Source organism: Elephas maximus, chromosome 16, assembly GCF_024166365.1.
Source record: "Elephas maximus indicus isolate mEleMax1 chromosome 16, mEleMax1 primary haplotype, whole genome shotgun sequence".
NCBI classification, from domain to species: Eukaryota; Metazoa; Chordata; class Mammalia; order Proboscidea; family Elephantidae; genus Elephas; species Elephas maximus.
Window position 1 is genome coordinate 19,493,911 of NC_064834.1, and position 24,375 is coordinate 19,518,285.

A 24,375-nucleotide genomic window follows, 5' to 3' on the forward strand; every position below is an offset into this window, starting at 1 on the left:
ATGGTATAAGAAGTTTATAAATATTCAGGTTTTAAGATCAAAACTGCTATAGCCTTTATGTTTTTATAAATAGGGTTCTGAAGATGGCTTGAAAGAAAAAAATGAAATAATTGCCCGACTAGAAGAAAAAACCAGTAACATTACTGCAGCCATGAGGCAGCTGGAACAAAGGTACAGCATTTCCAATCTTAGTTTCTTTTTGTCATTTCCTCCCCCGTTTTTCTTTATTTAGCTCTGACACCTGCCACAGAAACCATACTTTGGAAAATTAGGGTAGGGTACTTTTTTTGTTGAAGCCCAGTAAGGTTTTGCCCTTTTTTGTTTTGATCGTTGCATGGAATCAAGTTGTTTTATATTAGGCTGATTGATTTGAAGTTGCCATTTTGTAGATTCAGAAAAAAGGCCTAATACTGGCAATCTCATGGGGTTTAATCTAGTCCATAAAACGAATACACAAACAAAAACCTGGAAAAAAATGAAAAGCCAACATGATCAATGGTGGGATCATCCCTGACGGATTTCCGTGCATATTGATTGTCATGTCTCTTGTCCTTCACCATCTCTTTATCTGAAACCAGGCGTTCTGAGTTGGCAAGTTTAGTTTTTCTTTGATAGGACCCTCAACCTAGCCCAAGAAATAACTTTGTTCAAATTGAATTGTTTATATTGGCATTTTTCACTTTAATTGTTGGAAAATGTACTTCCATTGCCTTGTCATGTTGGTGTCAACATATGTCTTTTCATTGCTTTCTTTGAATCTACTTATGAAAAACATAATTATTAATGCTTTATTGACATGAATATTCTTTTATTGACATCCTCTTTCTTCTTTTTTCTTTTTTGTTTTCTTTATCCCCATTTTTACATTATGGACATCTTTATTACCTTTTTCTGTCTTTGATTTCTGTCCATTCCATTATGAAGTGACAATGATTTGTTAACTCAAACTAGGACAATTGCAATGTCATTGGTGAAATGTGCCAGCAGTGACACTCAAGACCAGTACAAGCTGGTCAAAGATATATCTTTCTGAAAACCACTTATATTTAAATAGACTAAAAGAGATTCAACAGTTTTATAATATATTAAATAGAAAAGAATTTATGCTATTAAGTATTCTAAGAGGGTATTAGGAACCCTGGATGCTTCTTGGTCAGCTGCTGTGGTAAAACACTGCCATAAAGCAGAGTGGGTGCACTTGGATTCCCAAAACTACATTCCTCAAACCTCGTGCACAGGAACTGATTTGACTGTTGACCCTTTGGAGGTCAAGATTTTCAAACGCAGTTTTATCTTTTAGTTACTTTTTGATGAAAAATGTAAAAATTGTTTAAAAATAAGTTAATCTTTGGTTTCACAATGTGTTGGCACAGATGATTTTTTCCCATTGACTCACTTTTTGCCTAATGGCTCCCTTTCTGATTTTTGAAATACGTTTTAAAATAGTTTATAACCTGGATTGACTGTCTTCCTGTGCTTTAGCATCCTCAATTTTCCAGTTCCCCTTAGCTCTCTTCTATGATAGCACAACTTCAAGGCCTACCTCACTCTGACTTTTATTTTAGTTTCTGGAACTTTAGAGAAAAGCTTGGGCCTCCCCTCTTAATATTTTAAGTTAATTTTATATTTAGAGCTAACTGGAATGTTACTCTCCTTTCCTTGGAAGTGGCATTTATACGTCTGAATGTGTGAGGGATACCTCGTTGGTATGGTGTTAAGGAAGAAAGGAAGAGGCAGTTTCTTTGGTTAATCGAACAGAGATTTCTGTTATGATTCCCTACAGAGGAGTTAATATGCCCCTTGAATACTTGAGAAATATTTTCTTATAAAAATATTGAAGTTAAATTTAAGAAATCTTAGATGGCCAAAGGAGACAGGGAGTGGGGCTAAGCACAGGGAGAAGCAATGACTTACAAATAAAAACAAAAAAATAACCACGTTTTAAGCTAATTTTTAAAAGTCATTGGTGAGGGGAAAAAATGATCTAGGAATGATGCCAACTAGCACTAAGATCTTTTGAATCTTTAAAAAAAATATATCTATATATACAGCTTGGAGTAATTTAGTAAATGCATTAAGAACCTGTAGAAAGAGCTCAGCAGTTATTTGGAGTAATTGCAGGTCTCTGTTCTTGGCCTTGTAGCACACTTGATTCCTGGCATATATATCCAAGCATAATGTAAAACAGTGTGGCTTCTTCACTTAGTATAGACATAAGTATTATGCCTTTCATGGTTTTGTAATGCAGTCATGCACCTATTATACTTTGAAATTTGATTGATTATGCTCTACCTAAGTGGTAAAAGCTGTATTGCTTTGCATTGTTAATTATAAGCAAGAAATAAAACAAATTTGAAGATCATATTCTGGGCATATTATATGTATATTGAAAATCACAAAACAATTTCTAGACATTGTGTGGCTCTTTCACGTTTGAGTTTGTGAGTTTTCTCCCAAACTTTGTTTTCATTTAGAAATGTTTCTATTTCCCCATTTTTTTTTTATTTGTCTTCTTCACCCTTTTACACCCTAGTTCTAGCCTCAGTTTTACCCAAAGTTGATTTGAATTACACCAGATTGCAGCAAGCAGAGAAGACACAAATGGAAGCTGAAGATGAGGACGAGAAATATCTACAAGAATGTCTGAGTAAATCCGACAGTCTGCAGAAACAAATCTCCCAAAAGGAGAAACAGCTGTGAGTATTTCGCTCTTGGAAACAAATACTTATATTAATATAACTTCACCTCACTATCCCCTCCCTTTTTTTATACATAATGGTAGAACACCAATATTTCTGTTTATCTAGTGATGCCAATTGGATTGTGGGGTTTTCCTTAACAAACAAATCAGAAAGCATCATTATAATAAAACTTACATTTTAACTCCCTTTATTGTTTACAGAGCACTGTCACTCACATTGCTTATTTTGGTGCCTCACAGCAACCCTGTAAACAGACAAAACAGGATAGGTATCATATGTCCCCATTTTAGAGAGAGAGTACGTTCAGAGACTGTCCTACACCTAGGAAGTGTTAAAGCTAGGATTTTAACCCAGATTTCCCACTGCTAGTCCAACTCTTCAACCACTCTGTTTCGCTGTCTTCTTCTGAGAATTTTATTCTTTCTGTTTTTGTTTAGCAAGGGCTGTTATGTCTCTAGGTACTGAGTATAATAGGCCTTTGTAACTCCAGGGAACTTTCATTATTAAAGAACATGCTCTTTCTAAGAACATTTTCATTGTTTTTTATCCATTCTGCCAATCTGTGTCCTTTAATGATATATTTAGACCACTTACATTTAGAGTAATGATTAATATGTCAGAGTTTAAGTGCACCATTTCATTGTTTTTTGTTTTCCCTCTGTGTTTTTGTCCCTGTTTCATTTTTCACACCTTCCTTGGGTTACTTGAACATTGTTTAGAATTCCATTTTGATTTATCTATAGTGTTTTGGGGAGCCCTGGTGGTGCAGTGGTGAAGAGCTCAGCTGCTAACCAAAAGGTCGGCAGTTTGAATCCACCAGCCGCTCCTTTGAAACCCAAAGGGGCAGTTCTCCTCCGTCCTATAGGGTCACTATGAGTCGGAATCCACTCAACGGTGGTGAGTTTACAGTGTTTTTGAGTGTATCTCTTTATACAGTTTTTTAAGTGGTTCCTCTAAGTGTTACATTATTCATATGAAACTTTTCACAGTCTTCTGGAATCAACATTTTACCACTTTAAGTGAAGTGCAGAAAGTGTACCTCCATTTAGGTCCCTTTATAACATAATTTCCTTAAATATTTCTCTACATATAGTGAGAACCACATCAGACCGTGTTATAATTTTTATTCGAACCATCATACATAATTTAGAAAAGTCTTTTCGTTGTTCTTTCTTCATTCCTGATGTTCCAAATTTCCTTCTTTAATCATTTTCTTTATGTTTGAAGAGTTTTGTTTAGCTGTTCTTTTAAGGTAGGTCTTTTGGCAACATGTTCTCTTAGTTTTGTTTCACCTAAGAAGGTCTTGATTTCACCTTTGTTTATGAAGTATATTTTCACTGGGTATAGAATTCTGGGTTGACAGTTCTTTTTCAGCACTTGAAAAAGGATGCGCCACTTCCTTTTGGCCTCCATGGTTTCTGATGAAAAATAAGCTGTCATTCAAATCACTGCTCTCTATGGTATTGTGTCATTTCTCTTTAGCTACTTTCAATATTCTTTCTTTGGCTTTAGTTTTCCAAAGCTTGATTATGATGTTTCTGAGTACAAATTTCTTTAGATTTATCCTGTTTGGGGTTTGGTTAGCTTCTTGAATCTGTATTTTTTCAGCTCTACCTTTTATCTTCTCTCTCTTCTAGGACTCTGATAAGCATGAGTGTTAGACCCTTTGTTATAGTCCCACAGGTCCCTGATAATCTGTGTTGTTGTTTTTTCAGTCTATTTTCTTTCTGTTGTTCAGATTAGGTAATTTCTATTGTTCTATTTTCAAGTTCATTGATTCTTTCCACTGTCAGCTTCATTCTTCTATTTAGCCCATCCAAGTTGAGATTTTCCTGGGTCCTAATACAGCAAGTGTTTTTCTCTTGCATCTTGGGTATTATGTTATAAGACCTTGGATGTTACTTAAATCTGTTTTAGCAGCCCTCCACTGAAACTACACTGACAGGGGAATGTGGACATTGACTCTTCATACCAAGTGAGTATGTAAGTTCAGGACCACCCTGGGGGGACCACCCTGGAGAAGGGCATCTCATAACTGCTGTTCAGGGATTGAAATCTAGACTTTGCACTTGGCTTCTACTGTCATTGTGAAGAGGAGGCGTGGTGCCTTTTTTTTTTTTTTTTTTTACCACTGGATGGGAGTGGAGGTCAAGGCTTCCTCCGTGGTCTCTGCTGACACCACTCTGGAGAGGAGAGGGAGAAATGCTTCATTACCACTGGGTAGGAGTGGAAATCTAGGCTCCCCACTTGGCCTTAGCCGGGGAGGGGAAGGAAGGTCTTGTTACTGCCTCATGGGGAGAAAAGCCCAGGCTTCCCAAATGGCCTCCACTGAAACTGTGGGAGGGGTGGAACCGACACCTTGTTACTGCCAGGCGAGGGTGGAAGTCTAAGCATTCACTTGGCTTTTGCTGATAGGGGCCAGAGGCCTGTGGGTTTTTTTCCCAGGTGTTTTGCTGGAGTAGGGTGTTTGTTGTCAAAACAAGTTTCTGTCTTGCTAGGCTGCCCCTTTCCTGGTACTTTGGTGAGAAGGAGTAGGCTTTTCTTAGGGCTTTTGTCTGTGCCTGTTGGTGTCTGGGCTGTGGGCATCTCCAGCACCCAGTCCGAGCCATATAGGAAGCAAAAAGAAAACCCATGAACTCACGCCATGCTGTTTCTCGAGTCCTGGGGCTCCTAGCTTGTCCGCCTTCTTCTCTACACCTTTCAGAGTTTTGTTTTGTTTTATGTATAATGTCCAGAGTTTTTAACTGTGCTTAGTAGAAGGGATAGGGAGGAATGCATCTATTCCATGTTGTCTGGAACTAGAACTCTAAGATCCTTTTAAATTTACCACAAAATACTATTTTAGAAGCTGGTATACTGAGTAAGGCATCAGACTAGGGAATATTACCTTGGTTGAAAACTTGCATCACTTGCACATTGTGAAACTGAAACGCCTCCCCCAGAAAACAAAAACAGCACAAACGATTTTCTGTTAATCATAAGCACATTCACAAAAGGATAGTCAGCACTTTCAGGGCTTCCTCTGGCCAGAAAGATCACAAGGTGCATTTAAGTCATCGCGGTTATGAATGGCGCCAAGGGCTTTGCTGTGTAGGTCCTGCTGCCCTGCAGGTGAAAAACGGGAAGAGCAAGACTTGGATACTTTGCCAGTTAGTAAAATACAGTCTTGAAACCCTGGTAGAGTTTGACAAAAGCGTAGGTAAGGTAAATCTGATGTTATTCTGCAGTGGTACAGCTAATTGATCCCTGATCAAAGGAAGACCCAAGCAATGGAATTTTGACTACATTTGTTTTGCCGGCTAGTTTGCTTTCAGCTGGCATCTCCAGGCCATCCTCGGCAGTGTGGACCTGCTCATTCTTTGCTTGGTCTTAGATCTGCCCTTTAATTGGGTAGCTTCCAAAAGTAAACAGCAAAATAGCACTTTGTGTCAGGACTATTTTTTTCTGTTTCTGATGCACCAACCACTGAATTACTGTTTTAATCAGTAATTCAGTGGTTGCTGCAATTTTTATACCAAAATGATACTTTCATTAGTTTGTAGTGAAAAATTTCAGATGGCACAGAAATGTAAACAGTTAAAACCCCACATTCCTCCACTCATTTCCATTTCCAAGATTTAGTCAGTTTTATTAGTTTGGTGTGTGCCCTTCCAGGCATTTTCTATTTTTATATAACATGTATGTATACAAAATTGCATACATTGTAAAATGACAAACGATTATCTAACAGAATTTTTCGAGGTTGGCAAATAAATTGATACTTTGTGATCAGAAAACCCTGTGTGCTGCCGAACTTGTTTACCAAAAAATGTTTATGAAAGAAAATGCCTGAAGAGATGAATTAAAAAGGCAGACTTAGTTGACCAGGAAGATGGTCTTGTTGAAGGATACATACAGCTGTCACGTGAGACATAGCACTGAGCTTTCTTGTGTTACTTGCATTCAAGGGTTCAACTGGAAACTGATGTGAAGATTGAAAAGGAGTGGAGGCAGACTTTGCAGGAAGATCTTCAAAAGGAGAAGGATGCCTTATGTCATCTCAGAAATGAGACCCAACAAATCATTATTCTGAAAAAAGTAAATAGTGGTAAAACTTTAAAACTTATGTCTTAATGTTAAGTTGTTTAAAAAGATAATTAGATTTTAATTTAGACTTCTACCAAGAAAACAGGATATACTAGTTATCTTAGAAATTATCAGTAAGGAGATTAGTCAAGTAAATGAAAAATAGTTAATACATGTGAGCAGCCATGAAAGAGCTTTGGATAAATGTTCTTTTTCATATAAAAAGCTAAAAGGGATACTTGTTTCTAATCAATGGTATATATACAGTGTGTTATATATTATTTCTGTCTTTTTTTTAAATTACGCTTTCTGTCTTTTATTGTTTTGAAGAAATCCCTTAACCTCCAGGATGAAAATCAGCAGTTGAAGAAAGTATGTCATGATCAAGAGCAAGCGCTTCAAGAACTTGGCAACAAGCTTAGCGAGTAATTTTTCTTTTTTCCTTCAACTGAGTAGTCATTGACTTTTATAAAAGGTACATGGGTACCACACCCAATAAGTAGTAAAATTTAAATACAGGAAAGAAAGATATGAACTATTCAAGAGAAACAAAACAAAAACCCAAATTAAAAAAGTAAGACCTGGTATGTACACATTGCATTGGAGGGATTTTAACAAAAGTTTTGTTTGATTTAGTAGGCCATAGCCCTAAACGTTTTCTAGTCGGTGAAAGCTAAGGCTCTTGTTTGGTATCTTCAATGTGAGAGAATTTGAAAATTGATTTAATACGTTTCTCTCAGAACAACAGAATTTTGAATTTTCAAAAGATCTGGGGAGATCTCTTTCAGACTGTTTAGGTAAAGAGCCAACTTGAGAAGTGGAGGTAGTTTTATGCCTTCCTGGAGTCAGGGCTTAACTTCATGCAATGCAGTTCTGTTGTGATATAATGTCGTTAGGACCGTATAAAGACAAGAAGGAGAAATAGTGTTCCACTTTTCTTACATTTTCCTCCTTGTTTCTGTGGATGGCATTTTGAGTTAGCAGCTCTTTGTGCTGAGTATTTGGGGTAAGCTAAAGAAGGTTTACTTTTAGTATTGAATGTACCACTGCCATGTTTTTTAAAAAAGTAGCATCACTTTTTTTTTTAATTCAAATAAAAATAAGAAAGCTACAATGGCCATAATCGCATCACCTGTATAAACCCTTTTGATATGTTATATGGTTAAAAAATACAAATAGCACAAAAAGGTATAAAATTAACAAGTACTCCCTCCCTCTCAAGTATCAGTCTCCAAAGGTACCTAATCCCTGAACAAATTTATGTGTAAGCATCCTATCATATGTATATATATATGTGATTATATATAAATATATGTGTTCTGTCTTTTTAAAAAATTCAACTAGAATGGAGACTCATGCACTAAAGATGGGTGCAGATATATTGGCTTTTACCTTTTTTGCTTCCGAGATCATCATCCGTAAAACATGGGTTCCAGTAGGGCCACTTTTGGGTCACACTGTATTTTATACTTTCTCAACTTCATATCTCTTCTGCAATGACAAGAGTTTAATCAGGGCTGGAGAAAGGATCAGTGACCCCTTTCCAAGTTTTCCCAGACCTTACCAGTTTATCTGCTGAAACACTTCTCTTCTTCCTCCTATTCCTGTGGCTATACATTAACTGGTTGAAAGTTAAGTAAAAACTATAAAGTGTGGGATAAAGTGTAAATTATAAAAACTATAAATAAATACTCTGGATGATGAATATCTCTTTAAAAACGTGTTGATGGTGAGGGACTGAGGTTGGATCAGTGTTTTTTAACCTTGGCTTCTAAATGAACAGAATTGCCTTTAGACTTTACGTGGACTGATTGGATGGGGGAAGGGAGAGCTGTGTAGAATAACAGTGAAATGTGTGGAATAGTTTCTGTGAGTCTTCTTTTAATTTTGTGACGAGAATGTTAATCTTCTAGAGAGGCTGGCTCTTCAGCTTACCAGTGAGGCTGTATATTTTCAAGTTATTCAATATTAGATTTAAAAAGTAGTGTTCACACAGTGATATTATTGTGGAAAGAAAATGGGAGAATCAGGCAGACCTGAATCAGCATTCCTATACCTGCTGTGTCACTGGGCTCAGTGATGTAATCTCTGTAAGCCCATTTCCTGATTTGTGAAATGGAGAGTTATAAAGTCCCCAGAGGGCCCTTTTCTTATTGATTGAGAATAAGTTTGTGACGGTACCTAACACAGTGCCTTTCCCCATCTCAACCAGAATATCATTTTTCTTGTCTGTAAAATGAGCAGGTAGGGTCTGAAAGTTACTTTTCAATGCTTACATTCTTAACCTGCAAGGTTAAATATTAATGATCAATTTTAATTAGAAAATTACTTTTAATAGTGAAATAATTACTCTTATTGAAGGATTCTTATAAAGAGAAAATTTCTGATTGATTTTGGAAGGCTTTCAACATTAGCTAGCCGTCTTAACTGAGGAGCCCTGGAGGCACAGCGGTTAAAGTGATTGACTGCTAATTGAAAGGTCAGCAGTTGGAAACCACCAGCGGCTCCTTGGAAACCCTATGAGGTTGTTATGAGTTGGAATTGACTTGACAGCAGTGGGGATAGTCTTCTAACTAAATTATGATTGTAGTGGATAGAATATCTAATTTAAGAATTAAAGAAATGAAAGTAAATCTGTAAAGAATTGTTCATATGTGAAGAAAATATGGAATATATGAAATGTCAGGATGGAATATTCAAGGAAGAGAATCTAGACTAATTTATGTATTTGTGTTAAAATGACTGACAATTTAAATTATGTGGAGAGTTTCCTTTGAAGGATGATAACCAGCTTTTTCCTTATCCTTTTTCACTGAGGCTTAGATTGTAACAAGAAGATTTTTAGTTTAGAAAAGGTGAAACTAACAGGATTCTTCCAAATCTAGTATTCTGTAAATGCTGTCCTTTTTCTATAATCTATAGCTTTTTTGCTTTTGTTTCCCCCCCCCCCCCCCCCGGAATAGGGGCTTCAGGATTATCAGAGGTTTGTGTAGTTAATGGGTGTTTCCTGTGGTGCCCGAATTGACTGTGTCACATTCGTTACATTCTCATGTTTTATTCTGACCCTTCTCCATGCTGTTTTTATTCCCAGGTCAGAATATTTCCACACACTTAGAAATATATGTTTCTAAATAAAAGCTAGTTAAGACGAATGATCCGAACATCTGTTTCTTCCCTGCTCAGGATAGGGAGAAGGTGCTCTTGTCCACTGTGCTTTTTGGCGCCGTAACTGATACTCCCTTTCTTTAGGATAGTTTAGCAGTATGTCTCATAATTTAGTCCGTATTTATGAATAAAAATATTTTAACCAGAAACATATGAACACCAGTCAATTTTCATAAGGGAAGTATTTTCTGAAGTGAATACCATTAAACCCATTGTCATTGAGTTGATTCTGATGTGTGGCAACTCAATGTATTGTAGACTAACACTGCTCCATATGGCTTTCTTGGCTTTAATTCCATATTCAATTTTTCTGTATTGCACAGTTAAACCATTCCTCTTGTGACTATTCTTTCCTCCAGAGTCAGTTTTCCTGGGGCACATTTTATAGATGTAAATTCAGCAAAGAAAATTTGATTATTCTGTCAATAATATTTTTACAGTGTATAGTTTTATGTTGATTATTTCCACCATAAGGGTTAGTATGAGCCAGATAAAAGACTGGCCCTTTGTTTTTATGACTTGGAGCAAAGAACGTCTGTAGGACAAAGCAGGCTTCCAGTGTTTCCCGTTGGTAGCACAGATGTTAGTGTTTTATATACCTTTTCATCCAGTAATTTCATTTCTAAATAGTATCATAAGAAAAATAATTCATATGTTTTAATGAACAAATTGAACAATAGATAATAATTACAGGTAGTCACCGACTTAACGACGTATTCAAGTTACCGCAAACTGCACTTATGACTACCTGCTTTTTTTTTGTACATCCTATTGTTAGTAGTACATATTACATACAGTGTTGCAATCTATAATTGGCTGATGTTACCGTTCTCAGATGTTCAGCTGCACGTGCTCAAAGATTGAATTTATAAAGATACTGATAATAAAAAAACAATAATAATAAAAACAAAATAAAACAAAAAGAGGCATTTGAGTTACATCAGAACCAACTTATGACAGAGTCATTGGAACAGAACTCCTTCATAAGTCAGGGACTACCTGTATATAAACTGTTTTATATTCTTTTCATAGTGTACCATGTAACCATTTAATGTAATGACATGGCTGATAATAACAAGTCAATAGCTCTAAACAGTTCAGAATACATTTGTTAAATGAAAAAAGCTGGTTGTGGAACACTATGTAGAAAGTGATCTCATTTAAAATACACACATAGACATGTGTAGAAGATTATTGCACTAGTGGGATCACAGATAATTAAATATTTCTTTTTAAAATGTAGATTTTATTAACTTCAGCATTAACATATATATTTTTGAAAGGTGGACAGATGTCGCAACTGTAAAAACCAAAAAACCAAACCCATTGCCGTTGAGTTGATTCTGACTCATAGAGACCCTCTAAGAGTGTAACTGCCCCATAGGGTTTCCAAGGAGTGCCTGGTGGATTCAAACTGCCAGCCTTTTGGTTAGCAGCCAAATTCTTAACCACTGTGCCACCAGGGCTCCACACACATTAAGTGTTATACATACATCTTCTCTAGCAGATAGAGTCAAGTGGCAATATCAAAACTATATCTTCCTCAGTGTTGCTACTGCGACATCTACATCTGCCAGAGAAGTAGTGTACATAATACTTAACATGTGGGCTCTGGGGTCACACAGACCACGGTTTGAATCCCAGCAACCCCACTTAGCAGCTCTGTGACCCCTTGTAAGTGACTGAATCTCTTCAGGCCTCCCTTTCTTCATCTACAAAATAGGAATAATGGGACTGCATACCTCATTAAGTTTTTGTGAAAAATAAGATTGTACATTCAAAGGACATAGTGCCTGGCACATAGTAAGCCTACAATAAATCATTAAAAAAAATGCAGTTATTAATATGTTAAAATGCCAGTATTTCTTTCCTTGAAAAAAGTTTTTAAATTTAAAACATACATTTTGCTTTAGAATACTGAGAAAATATAGGAAAATATAAAATCCTACTAGGCAGAGAAGATCGTTTGTATCATATCCTGTATACAATTTTATATCCTATGAAAAATGAATACTTTTCTAATGAATTACTATGTGTTCTGTATTTAAAAATGTGTCCTGAAATTTAGACCTATTTTACTCTTTTTAGATCAAAACTTAAAATAGAAGATATAAAAGAAGCCAACAAAGCATTACAGGTGAGTAGAAAATACAGGAGCGTGTAAGTCTGCGTGAAAGTGCTCCAACCGAAAGTAAAACCGAAGCAAAAACCAAGCCTGTTGCTGTCAAGTTGATTCCGACTCCTAGCGACCCTATAGGTGAAGCCCTGAATAAACGACCCTAGGGCGCCATTACTGAACCCCAGCGTGTGGAAGACAGAAGCACTGAACGGGAGCTTGGAGGATGGAGTTTCAGCTCTTCCCCTCCCTGTACCTCTAGAATCTCATTATTGATAATCTTTGAGTTGGAAATGACCTTAGAAATAATTTTGTCCACTTCTCTGTTTAGTGTGGAGGACAAGGTGACATTGCCTCTGAACCTGAGAATCTGAGTCTGTGTGCCAATCTACTGCTTATTGGTTTTTGACCCTCAGCAAGTCATGTATTTTTACTGAGCCTCAGCTGCTGCTTCTGAAAATGGACTTACGATTTGCATAGGGTTGCTTTGAATACTTAGCTTAGTGTGTGTGAAAGTGATTGGTACAAATTATCAGTAAGTGCTTTTGAATATGTCTGAATGCAAGAATCCCTTCTACAACATGGGAAAAAATACCACCTCTGTATGAGCACTTTAGTCACAGGTGGCTTCCTACCTCACAAGCTACCCATGTCATCTTTTACCAAAGTATTAGATTAAAATAGTTTTAGACATCAAATAGGGCAAAAATTTAAAAAAACAAAAAGCTATCAGTCTCTTGTTCTTTACTTCCTCCTTCCTTACCTACCCCAACTCCTACCACCTGAGGGAGCTCATTTCAGTTCTTTGAGCTGTTTCTTCTAGTATTTATCCCCTTATTTCTTAGTATATACTGTTTGCTCTTGATTCATCAATTTAGACCTTATCTATGGCTCGCTGTCACCCTGGTGTTTCTTTTCACTGTCCTCCCAGTATAATTCAATTTCAGTTTTTGTGGAATTATCATGACTGTTTGAATATTGTTCCTTGCTGGGCCAAGTGGTGTACTGAGATTATATTTTCTTTATTGAACTACATTTTCCCCTTCTGGAATTAACAATTGCCTCTTTTTTTTCTTCTTTTCCCCCTCATTAGTTTAGTTATTTTTAAACATCTAATTGAGTTTTCTATACCTTCAAACATCTCTCTAAAATGCTTTTTTTGTGTGTATGTGCTTTAGTGAAAGTTTACAGTTCAAGTAAATTTCTCATGCAAAAATTTATACAGATATTGTATTGTGACATAAGTTGCAATCACCACAATGTGACAGCATACTCCCCCCTCCCACCCTGGCTATGCTGTGTCCATTCAACCAGTTCCTGTCCCTTCCTGCCTTCTCATCCTGCCTCCAGGTGCCAGCCGCCCATTTGATCTCATGTATCTGGCTTGAACTAAGAAGCACACCCCTCATGTGTATTGTTTTTTATTTTATACTCTTGTCTAATCTTTGTCTAAAGAGTGGGCTTCTGGAATGGTTTCAGTTCTGGGTTAACAGAGCATCTGGGGTCCATAGTTTCGGGGGTTCCTCAAGTCTCTGTCAGACCATTAAGCGTAGTCTTTTTATGCGAATGTGAGTTCTGCTCTATACTTCTGCCATTCCATCTGGGACTGTGTTGTGTTCTCTGTCAGTGCAGTCATTGGTGGTAGCTGGGCGCCATCTAGTTCTTTTCATCTCAGGCTGGTGGAGTCTCTGGTTTATGTGGTCCTTTAGTCTCTTGGGCTAATATTTTCCTTGTGTCTTTGGTTTTCTTTATTCTCCTTTGCTCCAAGTGGGATGAGACCGATTGATGCATCTTAGATGTCTGCTTCCTAGCTTTTAACACCCCAGATGCCACTCACCAAAGTGAGTGCAGAGCATTTTCTTTCTTTTTTTTTATTAACTTTTATTGAGCTTCAAGTTGAACGTTTACAAATCAAGTCAGTCTGTCACATATAAGTTTACATACATCTTACTCCGTACTCCCACTTGCTCTCCCCCTAATGAGTCACCCCTTCAAGTCTCTCCTTTCATGACAATTTTGCCAGCTTCCCACTCTCTCTATCCTCCCATCCCCCCTCCAGACAGGAGATACAAACACAGTCTCAAGTGTCCACCTGATATAATTAGCTCACTCTTCATCAGCATCTCTCTCCCACCCACTGCCCAGTCCCTTTCATGTCTGATGAGTTGTCTTTGGGGATGGTTCCTGTCCTGTGCCAACAGAAGGTCGGGGGAGCATGGCCGCCGGGATTCCTCTAGTCTCAGTCAGACCATTAAGTCTGGTCTTATTTTATGAGAATTTGGGGTCTGCATCCCACTGATCTCCTGCTCCCTCAGGGGTTCTCTGTTGTGCTCCCTGTCAGGGCAGTCATCGATTGTGGCCAGGCACCAACTAGTTCTTCTGGTCTCAGGATAATGTAGGTCTCTGGTTTATGTGGCCCTTTCTGTCTCTTGGGCTCTTAGTTGTCGTGTGACCTTGGTGTTCTTCATTCTCCTTTCCTCCAGGTGGGTTGAGACCAATTGATGCATCTTAGATGGCCGCTTGTTAGCATTTAAGACCCCAGATGCCACATTTCAAAGTGGGATGCAGAATGTTTTCATAATAGAATTATTTTGCCAATTGACTTAGAAGTCCCCTTAAGCCATGGTCCCCAAACCCCCGCCCTTGCTCCGCTGACCTTTGAAGCATTCATTTTATCCCGGAAACTTCTTTGCTTTTGGTCCAGTCCAGTTGAGCTGACCTTCCATGTATTGAGTATTGTCCTTCCCTTCACCTAAAGCAGTTCTTATCTACTAATTAATCAATAAAAAACCTTTTCCCTCCGTCCCTCCCTCCCCACCTCGTAATCACAAAAGTATGTGTTCTTCTCAGTTTATACTATTTCTCAAGATCTTATAATAGTGGTCTCATACAATATTTGTCCTTTTGCCTCTGACTAATTTCGCTCAGCATAATGCCTTCCAGGTTCCTCCATGTTATGAAATGTTTCACAGATTCGTCACTGTTCTTTATCGATGCGTAATATTCCATTGTGTGAATATACCACAATTTATTTACCCATTCATCCGTTGATGGACACCTTGGTTGCTTCCAGCTTTTTGCTATTGTAAACAGAGCTGCAATAAACATGGGTGTGCATATATCTGTTTGTGTGAAGGCTCTTGTTTCTCTAGGGTATATTCCAAGGAGTGGGATTTCTGGGTTGTGTGGTAGTTCTATTTCTAACTGTTTAAGATAATGCCAGATAGATTTCCAAAGTGGTTGTATCATTTTACATTCCCACCAGCAGTGTATAAGAGTTCCAATCTCTCCGCAGCCTCTCCAACATTTATTATTTTGTGTTTTTTGGATTAGTGCCAGCCTTGTTGGAGTGAGATGGAATCTCATCGTAGTTTTAATTTGCATTTCTCTAATGGCTAATGATCGAGAGCATTTTCTCATGTATCTGTTAGCTGCCTGAATATCTTCTTTAGTGAAGTGTGTGTTCATATCCTTTGCCCACTTCTTGATTGGGTTGTTTGTCTTTTTGTGGTTGAGTTTTGACAGAATCATGTAGATTTTAGAGATCAGGCGCTGGTCGGAGATGTCATAGCTGAAAATTCTTTCCCAGTCTGTAGGTGGTCTTTTTACTCTTTTGGTGAAGTCTTTAGATGAGCATAGGTGTTTGATTTTTAGGAGCTCCCAGTTATCGGGTTTCTCTTCATCATTTTTGGTAATGTGTTGTATTCTGTTTATGCCTTGTATTAGGGCTCCTAATGTTGTCCCTATTTTTTCTTCCCTGATCTTTATCGTTTTAGTCTTTATGTTTAGGTCTTTGATCCACTTGGAGTTAGTTTTTGTGCATGGTGTCAGGTATGGGTCCTGTTTCATTTTTTTGCAAATGGACATCCAGTTATGCCAGCACCATTTGTTAAAAAGACTATCTTTTCCCCAATTAACTGACACTGGTCCTTTGTCAAATATCAGCTGCTCATACGTGGATGGATTTATATCTGGGTTCTCAATTCTGTTCCATTGGTCTCTGTGCCTGTTGTTGTACCAGTACCAGGCTGTTTTGACTACTGTGGCTGTATAATAGCTTCTGAAATCAGGTAGAGTGAGGTCTCCCACTTTCTTCTTCTTTTTCAGTAATGTTTTGCTTATCCGGGGCTTCTTTCCCTTCCATATGAAATTGGTGATTTGTTTCTCTATCACCTTAAAAAATGACATTGGAATTTGGATCGGAAGTGCATTATATGTATAGATGGCTTTTGGTAGAATAGACATTTTTACTATGTTAAGTCTTCCTATCCATGAGCAAGGTATGTTTTTCCACTTAAGTATGTCCTTTTTAATTTCTTGTAGTAGAGCTTTGTAGTTTTCTTTGTACAGGTCTTTTACATCCTTGGTAAGATTTATTCCTAAGTATTTTATCTTCTTGGGGGCTACTGTGACTGGTATTGATTTGGTTATTTCCTCTTCGGTGTTCTTTTTGTTGATGTAGAGGAATCCAAGTGATTTTTGTATGTTTATTTTATAACCTGAGACTCTGCCAAACTCTTCTATTAGTTTCAGTAGTTTTCTGGAGGATTCCTTAGGGTTTTCTGTGTATAAGATCATGTCATCTGCAAATAGAGATAATTTTACTTCCTCCTTGCCAATCCGGATACCCTTTACTTCTTTGTGTAGCCTAATTGCCCTGGCTAGGACTTCTAGCACGATGTTGAATAAGAGCGGTGATAAAGGGCATCCTCGTCTGGTTCCCGTTCTCAAGGGAAATGCTTTCAGGTTCTCTTCATTTAGAGTGATGTTGGCTGTTGGCTTTGCATAGATGCCCTTTATAATGTTGAGGAATTTTCCTTCAATTCCTATTTTGGTGGCAGTTTTTATCATAAATGGGTGTTGGACTTTGTCAAATGCCTTTTCTGCATCTATTGATAAGATCATGTGGTTTTTGTCTTTTGTTTTATTTATGTGATGGATTACATTAATGGTTTTTCTGATATTAAACCAGCCTTGCATACCTGGTATAAATCCCACTTGATCGTGGTGAATTATTTTTTTGATATGTTGTTGAATTCTATTGGCTAGAATTTTGTTTAGGATTTTTGCATCTATGTTCATGAGGGATATAGGTCTGTAATTTTCTTTTTTTTTAATGTCTTTAAAAAAAAAAAATTTTTTTTTTTTTTACCTGGTTTTGGTATCAGGGAGATGGTGGCTTTGTAGAATGAGCTGGGTAGTATTCCGTCATTTTCTATGCTTTGAAATACCTTTAGTAGTAGTGGTGTTAACTCTTCTCTGGAAGTTTGGTAGAACTCTGCAGTGAAGCCGTCCGGGCCAGGGCTTTTTATTGTTGGAAGTTTTTTGATTACCGTTTCAATCTCTTTTTTTGTTATGGGTCTATTTAGTTGTTCTACTTCTGAATGTGTTAGGTAGGTAGGTAGTGTTTTTCCAGGAATTCATCCATTTCTGCTCGGTTTTCAAATTTGTTAGAGTACAATTTTTCGTAATAATCTGAAATGATTCTTTTAATTTCAGTTGGTTCTGTTGTGATGTGGTCCTTCTCATTTCTTATTCGGGTTATTTGTTTCCTTTCCTGTATTTCTTTAGTCAGTCTAGCCAATGGTTTATCAATTTTGTTAATTTTTTCAAAGAACCAGCTTTTGGCTTTGTTAATTCTTTCAATTGTTTTTCTGTTCTCTAATTCATTTAGTTCAGCTCTAATTTTTATTATTTGTTTTCTTCTGGTGCCTGATGGGTTCTTTTGTTGCTCACTTTCTATTTGTTCAAGGTGTTGGGACAGTTCTCTGATTTTGGCTCTTTCTTCTTTTTGTATGTGTGCATTTATCGATATAAATTGGCCTCTGAGCACTGCTTTTGCTGTGTCCCAGAGGTTTTGATAGGAAGTATTTTCATTCTCGTTGCATTCTATGAATTTCCTTATTCCCTCCTTGATGTCTTCTATAACCCAGTCTTTTTTCAGGAAGGTATTGTTCATTTTCCAAGTATTTGATTTCTTTTCCCTAGTTTTTCTGTTATTGATTTCTAGTTTCATTGCCTTGTGGTCTGAGAAGATGCTTTGTAATATTTCGATGTTTTGGATTCTGCAAAGGTTTGTTTTATGCCCTAATATGTGGTCTATTCTAGAGAATGTTCCATGTGCGCTAGAAAAAAAAGTATACTTTGCAGCAGTTGGGTGGAGAGTTCTGTATAAGTCAATGAGGTCAAGTTGGTTGATTGTTGTAAGTAGGTCTTCCGTGTCTCTATTGAGCTTCTTACTGGATGTCCTGTCCTTCTCCGAAAGTGGTGTGTTGAACTCTCCTACTATAATTGTGGAGGTGTCTATCTCACTTTTCAATTCTGTTAAAATTTGATTTATGTATCTTGCAGCCCTGTCATTGGGTGCATAAATATTTAATATGGTTATGTCTTCCTGATCAATTGTCCCTTTTATCATTATGTAGTGTCCTTCTTTATCCTTTGTGGTAGATTTAAGTCTAAAGTCTATTTTGTCAGAAATTAATATTGCTACTCCTTTTTTGCTTATTGTTTGCTTGATTTATTTTTTTCCATCCTTTGAGTTTTAGTTTGTTTGTGTCTCTAAGTCTAAGATGTGTCTCTTGTAGGCAGCATATAGACAGATCGTGTTTTTTATCCAGTCCGTGACTCTCTGTCTCTTTATTGGTGCATTTAGTCCATTTACATTCAGCGTAATTATAGATAAATAAATGTTTAGTGTTGTCATTTTGACGCCTTTTCATGTGTGTTGTTGGCCATTTCATTTTTCCACATATTTTTTTGTGCTGAGACGTTTTTCTTAGTAAATTGTGAGATCCTCATTTTCATAGTGTTTGACTTTATGTTTGTTGAGTCGTTACGTTTTTCTTGGCTTTTATCTTGAGTTATGGAGTTGTTATACCTCTTTGTGGTTACCTTATTATTTACCCCTATTTTTCTAAGTAAAAACCTAACTTGTATTTTTCTATATCGCCTTGTATCACTCTCCATATGGCAGTTCTATTCCTCCTGTATTTAGTCCCTCTTTATGATTATTGTGATCTTTTACATATTGACTTCCGTGATCCCCTGTTATATATATATTTTTTAATTAATCTTAATTTGTTTTTGTGATTTCCCTATTTGAGTTGATATCAGGATGTTCTGTTTTGTGACCCTGTGTCGTGCTGGTATCTGATATTATTGGTTTTCTGACCAAACAATATCCTTTAGTATTTCTTGTAGCTTTGGTTTTTTTTTTTGAAAATTCTCTAAACTTGTGTTTATCTGTAAATATCTTAATTTCGCCTTCATATTTCAGAGAGAGTTTTGCTGGATATATGATCCTTGGCTGGCAGTTTTTCTCCTTCAGTGCTCTGTATATGTCGTCCCATTCCCTTCTTGCCTGCATGGTTTCTGCTGAGTAGTCTGAACTTATTCTTATTGATTCTCCCTTGAAGGAAACCTTTCTTTTCTCCCTGGCTGCTTTTAAAATTTTCTCTTTATCTTTGGTTTTGGCGAGTTTGATGATAATATGTCTTGGTGTTTTTCTTTTTGGATCAATCTTAAATGGGGTTCGATGAGCATCTTGGATAGATATCCTTTCGTCTTTCATGATGTCAGGGAAGTTTTGTGTCAGGAGTTCTTCAACTATTTTCTCTGTGTTTTCTGTCCCCCCTCCCTGTTCTGGGACTCCAATCACACGCAAGTTATCCTTCTTGATAGAGTCGCACATGATTCTTAGGGTTTCTTCATTTTTTTTAGTTCTTTTATCTGATTTTTTTTTCAGCTATGTTGGTGTTAATTCCCTTGTCCTCCGGATGTCCCAGTCTGCATTCTAATTGCTCGAGTCTGCTCCTCTGACTTCCTATTGCATTGTCTAATTCTGTAATTTTATTGTTAATCTTTTGGATTTCTACATGCTGTCTCTCTATGGATTCTTGCAACTTATTAATTTTTCCACTATGTTCTTGAATAATCTTTTGAGTTCTTCAACAGTTTTATCAGTGTGTTCCTTGGCTTTTTCTGCAGTTTGCCTCATTTCGTTTCTGATGTCTTAAAGCATTCTGTAAATTAGTTTTTTGTATTCTGTGTCTGATAATTGCAGGATTGTATCTTCATTTGGGAAAGATTTTGATTCTTTTGTTTGGGGGGTTGTAGAAGCTGTCATGGTCTGCTTCTTTATGTGGTTTGATATGGACTGCTGTCTCCGAGCCATCACTGGGAAACTAGTTTTTCCAGAAAATCCGCTAAAAAAAAATGCAGTCAGATCCCTATCAGAATTGCCTTTGGATTATAACCACCACCTTGTTCCCTGTAAGGGTGAAAATCTGAGATTTGGATTATATATGCTTGGCTGTAGCTGGTTCTGTGTTTTTAGTCCAATTCGGGGTGGGTTTTTGGTCCCTGGGTTTTTTTTTTGGTTCCTTGTCTCAGGCCGAAAGAGTGGGTTAGGAAAAGACCAAAAGAAAAAAAAAAAAAGGGGGTGGGGGGAGGAAAGCAAAGCCGCTGCAGAGCCGGAGCCATTCTCCCTCTGGCTCAGGAAATTCCAATGTTAATGAAGCCACCTGGCGAGGGTGGGGGAGGGATCAGAGAGACAGGAGAGTAGCACCTCAGAATATAGCCAGAGTTGCTTGTCTTGCTTGGAATGACTATTTTATCTGAGATTCCCGAGGGGCATGTCGCCTATGTGTGCTGGCTGAGTGGAGGTTGCCCCCGGGGGTCTGGCCCGCTGAAGTCATGGTCAGATCCTCCGCTGCCAGTCCAAATCCTAGCATCAAGGTTCCCCTGCTGGGACGCTTTACTCCTGGGTCCAAAATCAGTCGCTGCCTCCCGGGGACTTCTTGTCCTGCCAGCTGCGTCGCCGCGCTGCCTCCGCGAACCGGCTGGGCCCCCTCCCGGGGTTAGTTCAGGGGAGTGGTGTGGCTCCCCGTGCTTGTCCCGTGACAGCGCCCAGTCAAATGCCCGGCGGCACGATTCCCCGGCTGGGACGCTGCTCTCCCAGCTCCAAGACCAGTCACTGCCTCCCGGGGACTTCTCCCACTGGCTGCGTCGCCACGCCGCCCACGCCAACTGGCTGGGCCCCCTCCCAGGGTGAGTTCAGGGGGGTAGGGCTGTGCCCCTTGTTTGCGCCGTCAGCTCCCCTGGGCACTCCCCTAAATCGGGCGCCAAGGTTACCTGACTGGGACGCTGGCTCCAGGCTCCGAAAACAATCGCTGCTTCCCGATATTTGTTCGTTTTCCGTCTCTAAATCTGTGTTTGTTGTTCAGGGTTCGTAGATTGTTATGTATGTGATCGATTCACTTGTTTTTCCGAGTCTTTGTTGCAAGAGGGATCCAAGGTAGTGTCTACCTAGTCGGCCATTTTGGCCCCGCCTCCGCATTTTCTTAATAAACTTTGTTATGCCAGTTGACCTAGATGTCCCCTGAAACTGTGGACCCCAGGTCCCAGCTTCAGCTACTCCATTCCTCAGAGTGTTTGAATGTGTCCAGGAAACTTCTTAGCTTTTGTTTTTGTCCAGCTGTGCTGACTTCCCTTGTATTGTGTGTTGTCCTTTCGTTCACCGAAGTTGATCCTTGTCTACTATCTAGTGAATTCTCCTCCCTCTCCCTTCCTACCCTTGTAACCATCAAAGAGTGCTTTTTCCGTGTTTAAACCTTTTCTTGAGTTCTTTTAATAGAAGTCTCATACAATATTTGTCCTTTTGTGACTAACTTTTTTTTAATTTATTGTGCTTTAGGTGAAAGTTTACAAATCAAGTCAGTCTCTCATACAAAAAGCCATATACACCCGGCCTTGCACTCCCAGCTGTTCCTTCCTTAATGAGAGAGCACATTTCTCCTCTCTACCCTGTATTCCCCATGTCCGTTCAACCAGCTTCTATCCCCCTCTTCCTTCTCATCTCACCATCAGACAGAAGTCGCCCACATAGTCTCGTGTGTCTACTTGAACCATGAAGTTCACTCCTCACTAGCATCATTGTGTGACTAATTTCACTTAGCACAGTGCCCTCCAAATTCATCCATGTTGTGAGGTGTTTCGCAGATTTATCATTGTTCTTTATCGTTGCATAGTATTCCATTGTGTGTATGTACCATAATTTGTTTTTCCATTCATCTGTTGATGGGCACCTAGGTTGTTTCCATCTTTTTGCTATTGTGAACAGTCCTGCAGTGAACATGGGTGTGCACATGTCTATTTGTGTGATGGCTTTTATTTCTCTAGGGTATATTCCAAGGAGTGGGATTGCTGGATCATATGGTACTTCTGTTTCGAGCTTTCTAAGGAAGCACTAAATCGTTTTTCAAAGCGGATGTACCATTTTACATTCCCACCAGTACTGCGTAAGTGTTCCAGTCTCTCCACAACCTCTCCAACATTTATTATTTTGTGTTTTTTGGATTAGTGCCAGCCTTCTTGGGATGAGTTGGTATTTCATTGTAGTTTTGATTTGCATTTCTTTTTTAATGGTTAATGGAAACCCTGGTGGCGTAGTGGTTAAGAGCTACGGCTGTTAACCAAGAGGTCAATCGTTTGAATCTCCAGGCACTACTTGGAAACCCTCTGGGGCAGAACTCTGTTCTGTAGGGTCGCTATAAGTCGGAATTGACTCGACGGGAACAGGTTTTTTTTTTTTTTTAATGGCTAATGATCTTGAACATTTCCTCGTGTATCTGTTAGCCACCTGATTGTCTTCTTTGGTGAAGTGTCTATTCATATCCTTTGCCCATTTTTTTATTGGGTTATTTGTCTTTTTGTTGTTGAGGTGTTATAGTATCTTGTAGATTTTAGAGATTAGACCATTATCAGATATATCATAACCAAAAACTTTTTCCCAGCCTGTGTGTTCTCTTTTTACTCTTTTGATGAGCATAAGTGTTTGATTTTTAGGAGCTCTCAGTTATCTAGCTTATCTTCTGGTGTTTGTGCATTGCTAGTTATGGTTTGTATACTATTTATGCCATGTATTTGGGCTCCTAGCATTGTCTCTATTTTTTCTTCTGTAATCTTCATTGTTTTAGATTTTATATTTAAGTCTTTGATCCATTTTGAGTTAGTTTTTGTATATGGTGTGAAGTGTGGGTCCTGTTTCATTTTTTTTGCAGATGGATATCCAGTTATGCCACCACCATTTGTTAAAGAGGCTGTCTTTTCCCCATTTAATGGAGTTTGGGCCTTTATCAAGTATCAGCTGCTCATAGGTGGATGCATTTACATCTGGGCTGTGTGTTCTGTCCTACCGGTCTACATATGTGTTGTACCAGTTGTACAGACTGTTTTAACTTCTGTGACGGTAGAATAGGTTCTAAAATCAGGTAGTATGAGACATCCCACTTTGTTCTTCAGTAATGCTTTACTTATCTGGGGCCTCTTCCTGTTCCATGTGAAGTTGGTGATTTGTTCTCCGTCTTGTTAAAAAATGCCTTTGGAATTTGGATCAGCATTGCATTGAATCTATAGATCGCTTTGGGTAGAACTGACATTTTCACAATGTTCAGTCTCCCAATCCACGAGCGTGGTATGTTTTTCCACTTATGTAAGTCTCTTTTCATTTCTTGCGGTAGCATTTTGTAGTTTTCTTTGTATAGGTCTTTTACATCTTTGGTTAGACTTATATAAGTACTTTATTTTCTTGGGGGCTATCGTGAATGGTATTGATTTGGTGATTTCCTTCTCAAAGTTCTTTTTGTTGTAGTGGAGGAATGCAACTGATTTTTATATGTTAATCTTGTATCCTGATACATTGCTGAAATCTTCTATTAGTTCCGGTAGCTTTCTTGTAGATTCTTTGGGGTTTTCTGTGTATAAGATCATGTCATCTAGGAATAGGGATACTTTTACTTCTTTTTTGCCAATTTGGATGCCCTTTATTTCTTTTTCTTGCCTTATTGCTCTGGCTAGGGCCTCCAGCACAGCGTTGAATAAGAGTGGTGATAAAGGGCATCCTTTCCAGGTTCCTGTTCTCAAGGGGAATGCTTTTAGTCTCTCTCCATTTAGAATGATGTTGGCCATTGGCTTTGTGTAAATGCCCTTTATATTGAGGAATTTCCTTTCTATTCCTATTTTGCTGGGAGTTTTTATCTGGAATGGGTGTTGGACTTTGTCAAATGCCTTTTCTGCATCTATTGATAAAATCATGTGATTCTTATCTTTTGTTTTATTTATGTGATGGATTACATAGATTGATATAAAATGCTTCTTGATAGAGTTTTTCACATGGTAAAATTTATCAGGTAATTTGCTAGGTCCTTGGTTTTTTTCCTTGGAGCTGTCCCTTCTAGAGTCCTCCACATTCCTGCCCCAGCCTGCTCTGGTAGCCCCTCCTGTCCTGAGATCTTCTCTTGCTGCCATTCTGGGAATTCCCTTCAT

The 24,375-nt window shown here is 38.2% G+C and overlaps 1 protein-coding gene across 5 annotated transcripts in view; it reads left to right on the forward strand.

Annotated features, from left to right (window-relative positions):
- RUFY2 (RUN and FYVE domain containing 2) overlaps positions 1–24,375 on the forward strand; it is a 67,329-nt gene that overhangs the window by 26,277 nt on the left and 16,677 nt on the right. For 4 of the 5 annotated variants that reach the window (XM_049855174.1, XM_049855175.1, XM_049855172.1 and 1 more), the window contains 5 exons: positions 74–171; positions 2,577–2,696; positions 6,650–6,779; positions 7,098–7,192; positions 12,021–12,069. In XM_049855174.1, coding sequence (XP_049711131.1) covers positions 74–171; positions 2,577–2,696; positions 6,650–6,779; positions 7,098–7,192; positions 12,021–12,069 — 492 coding nt within the window. Of the gene's footprint in view, positions 1–73; positions 172–2,533; positions 2,697–6,649; positions 6,780–7,097; positions 7,193–12,020; positions 12,070–24,375 lie in introns of those variants that run through there. The other variant, XM_049855176.1, reaches the window with a different exon arrangement.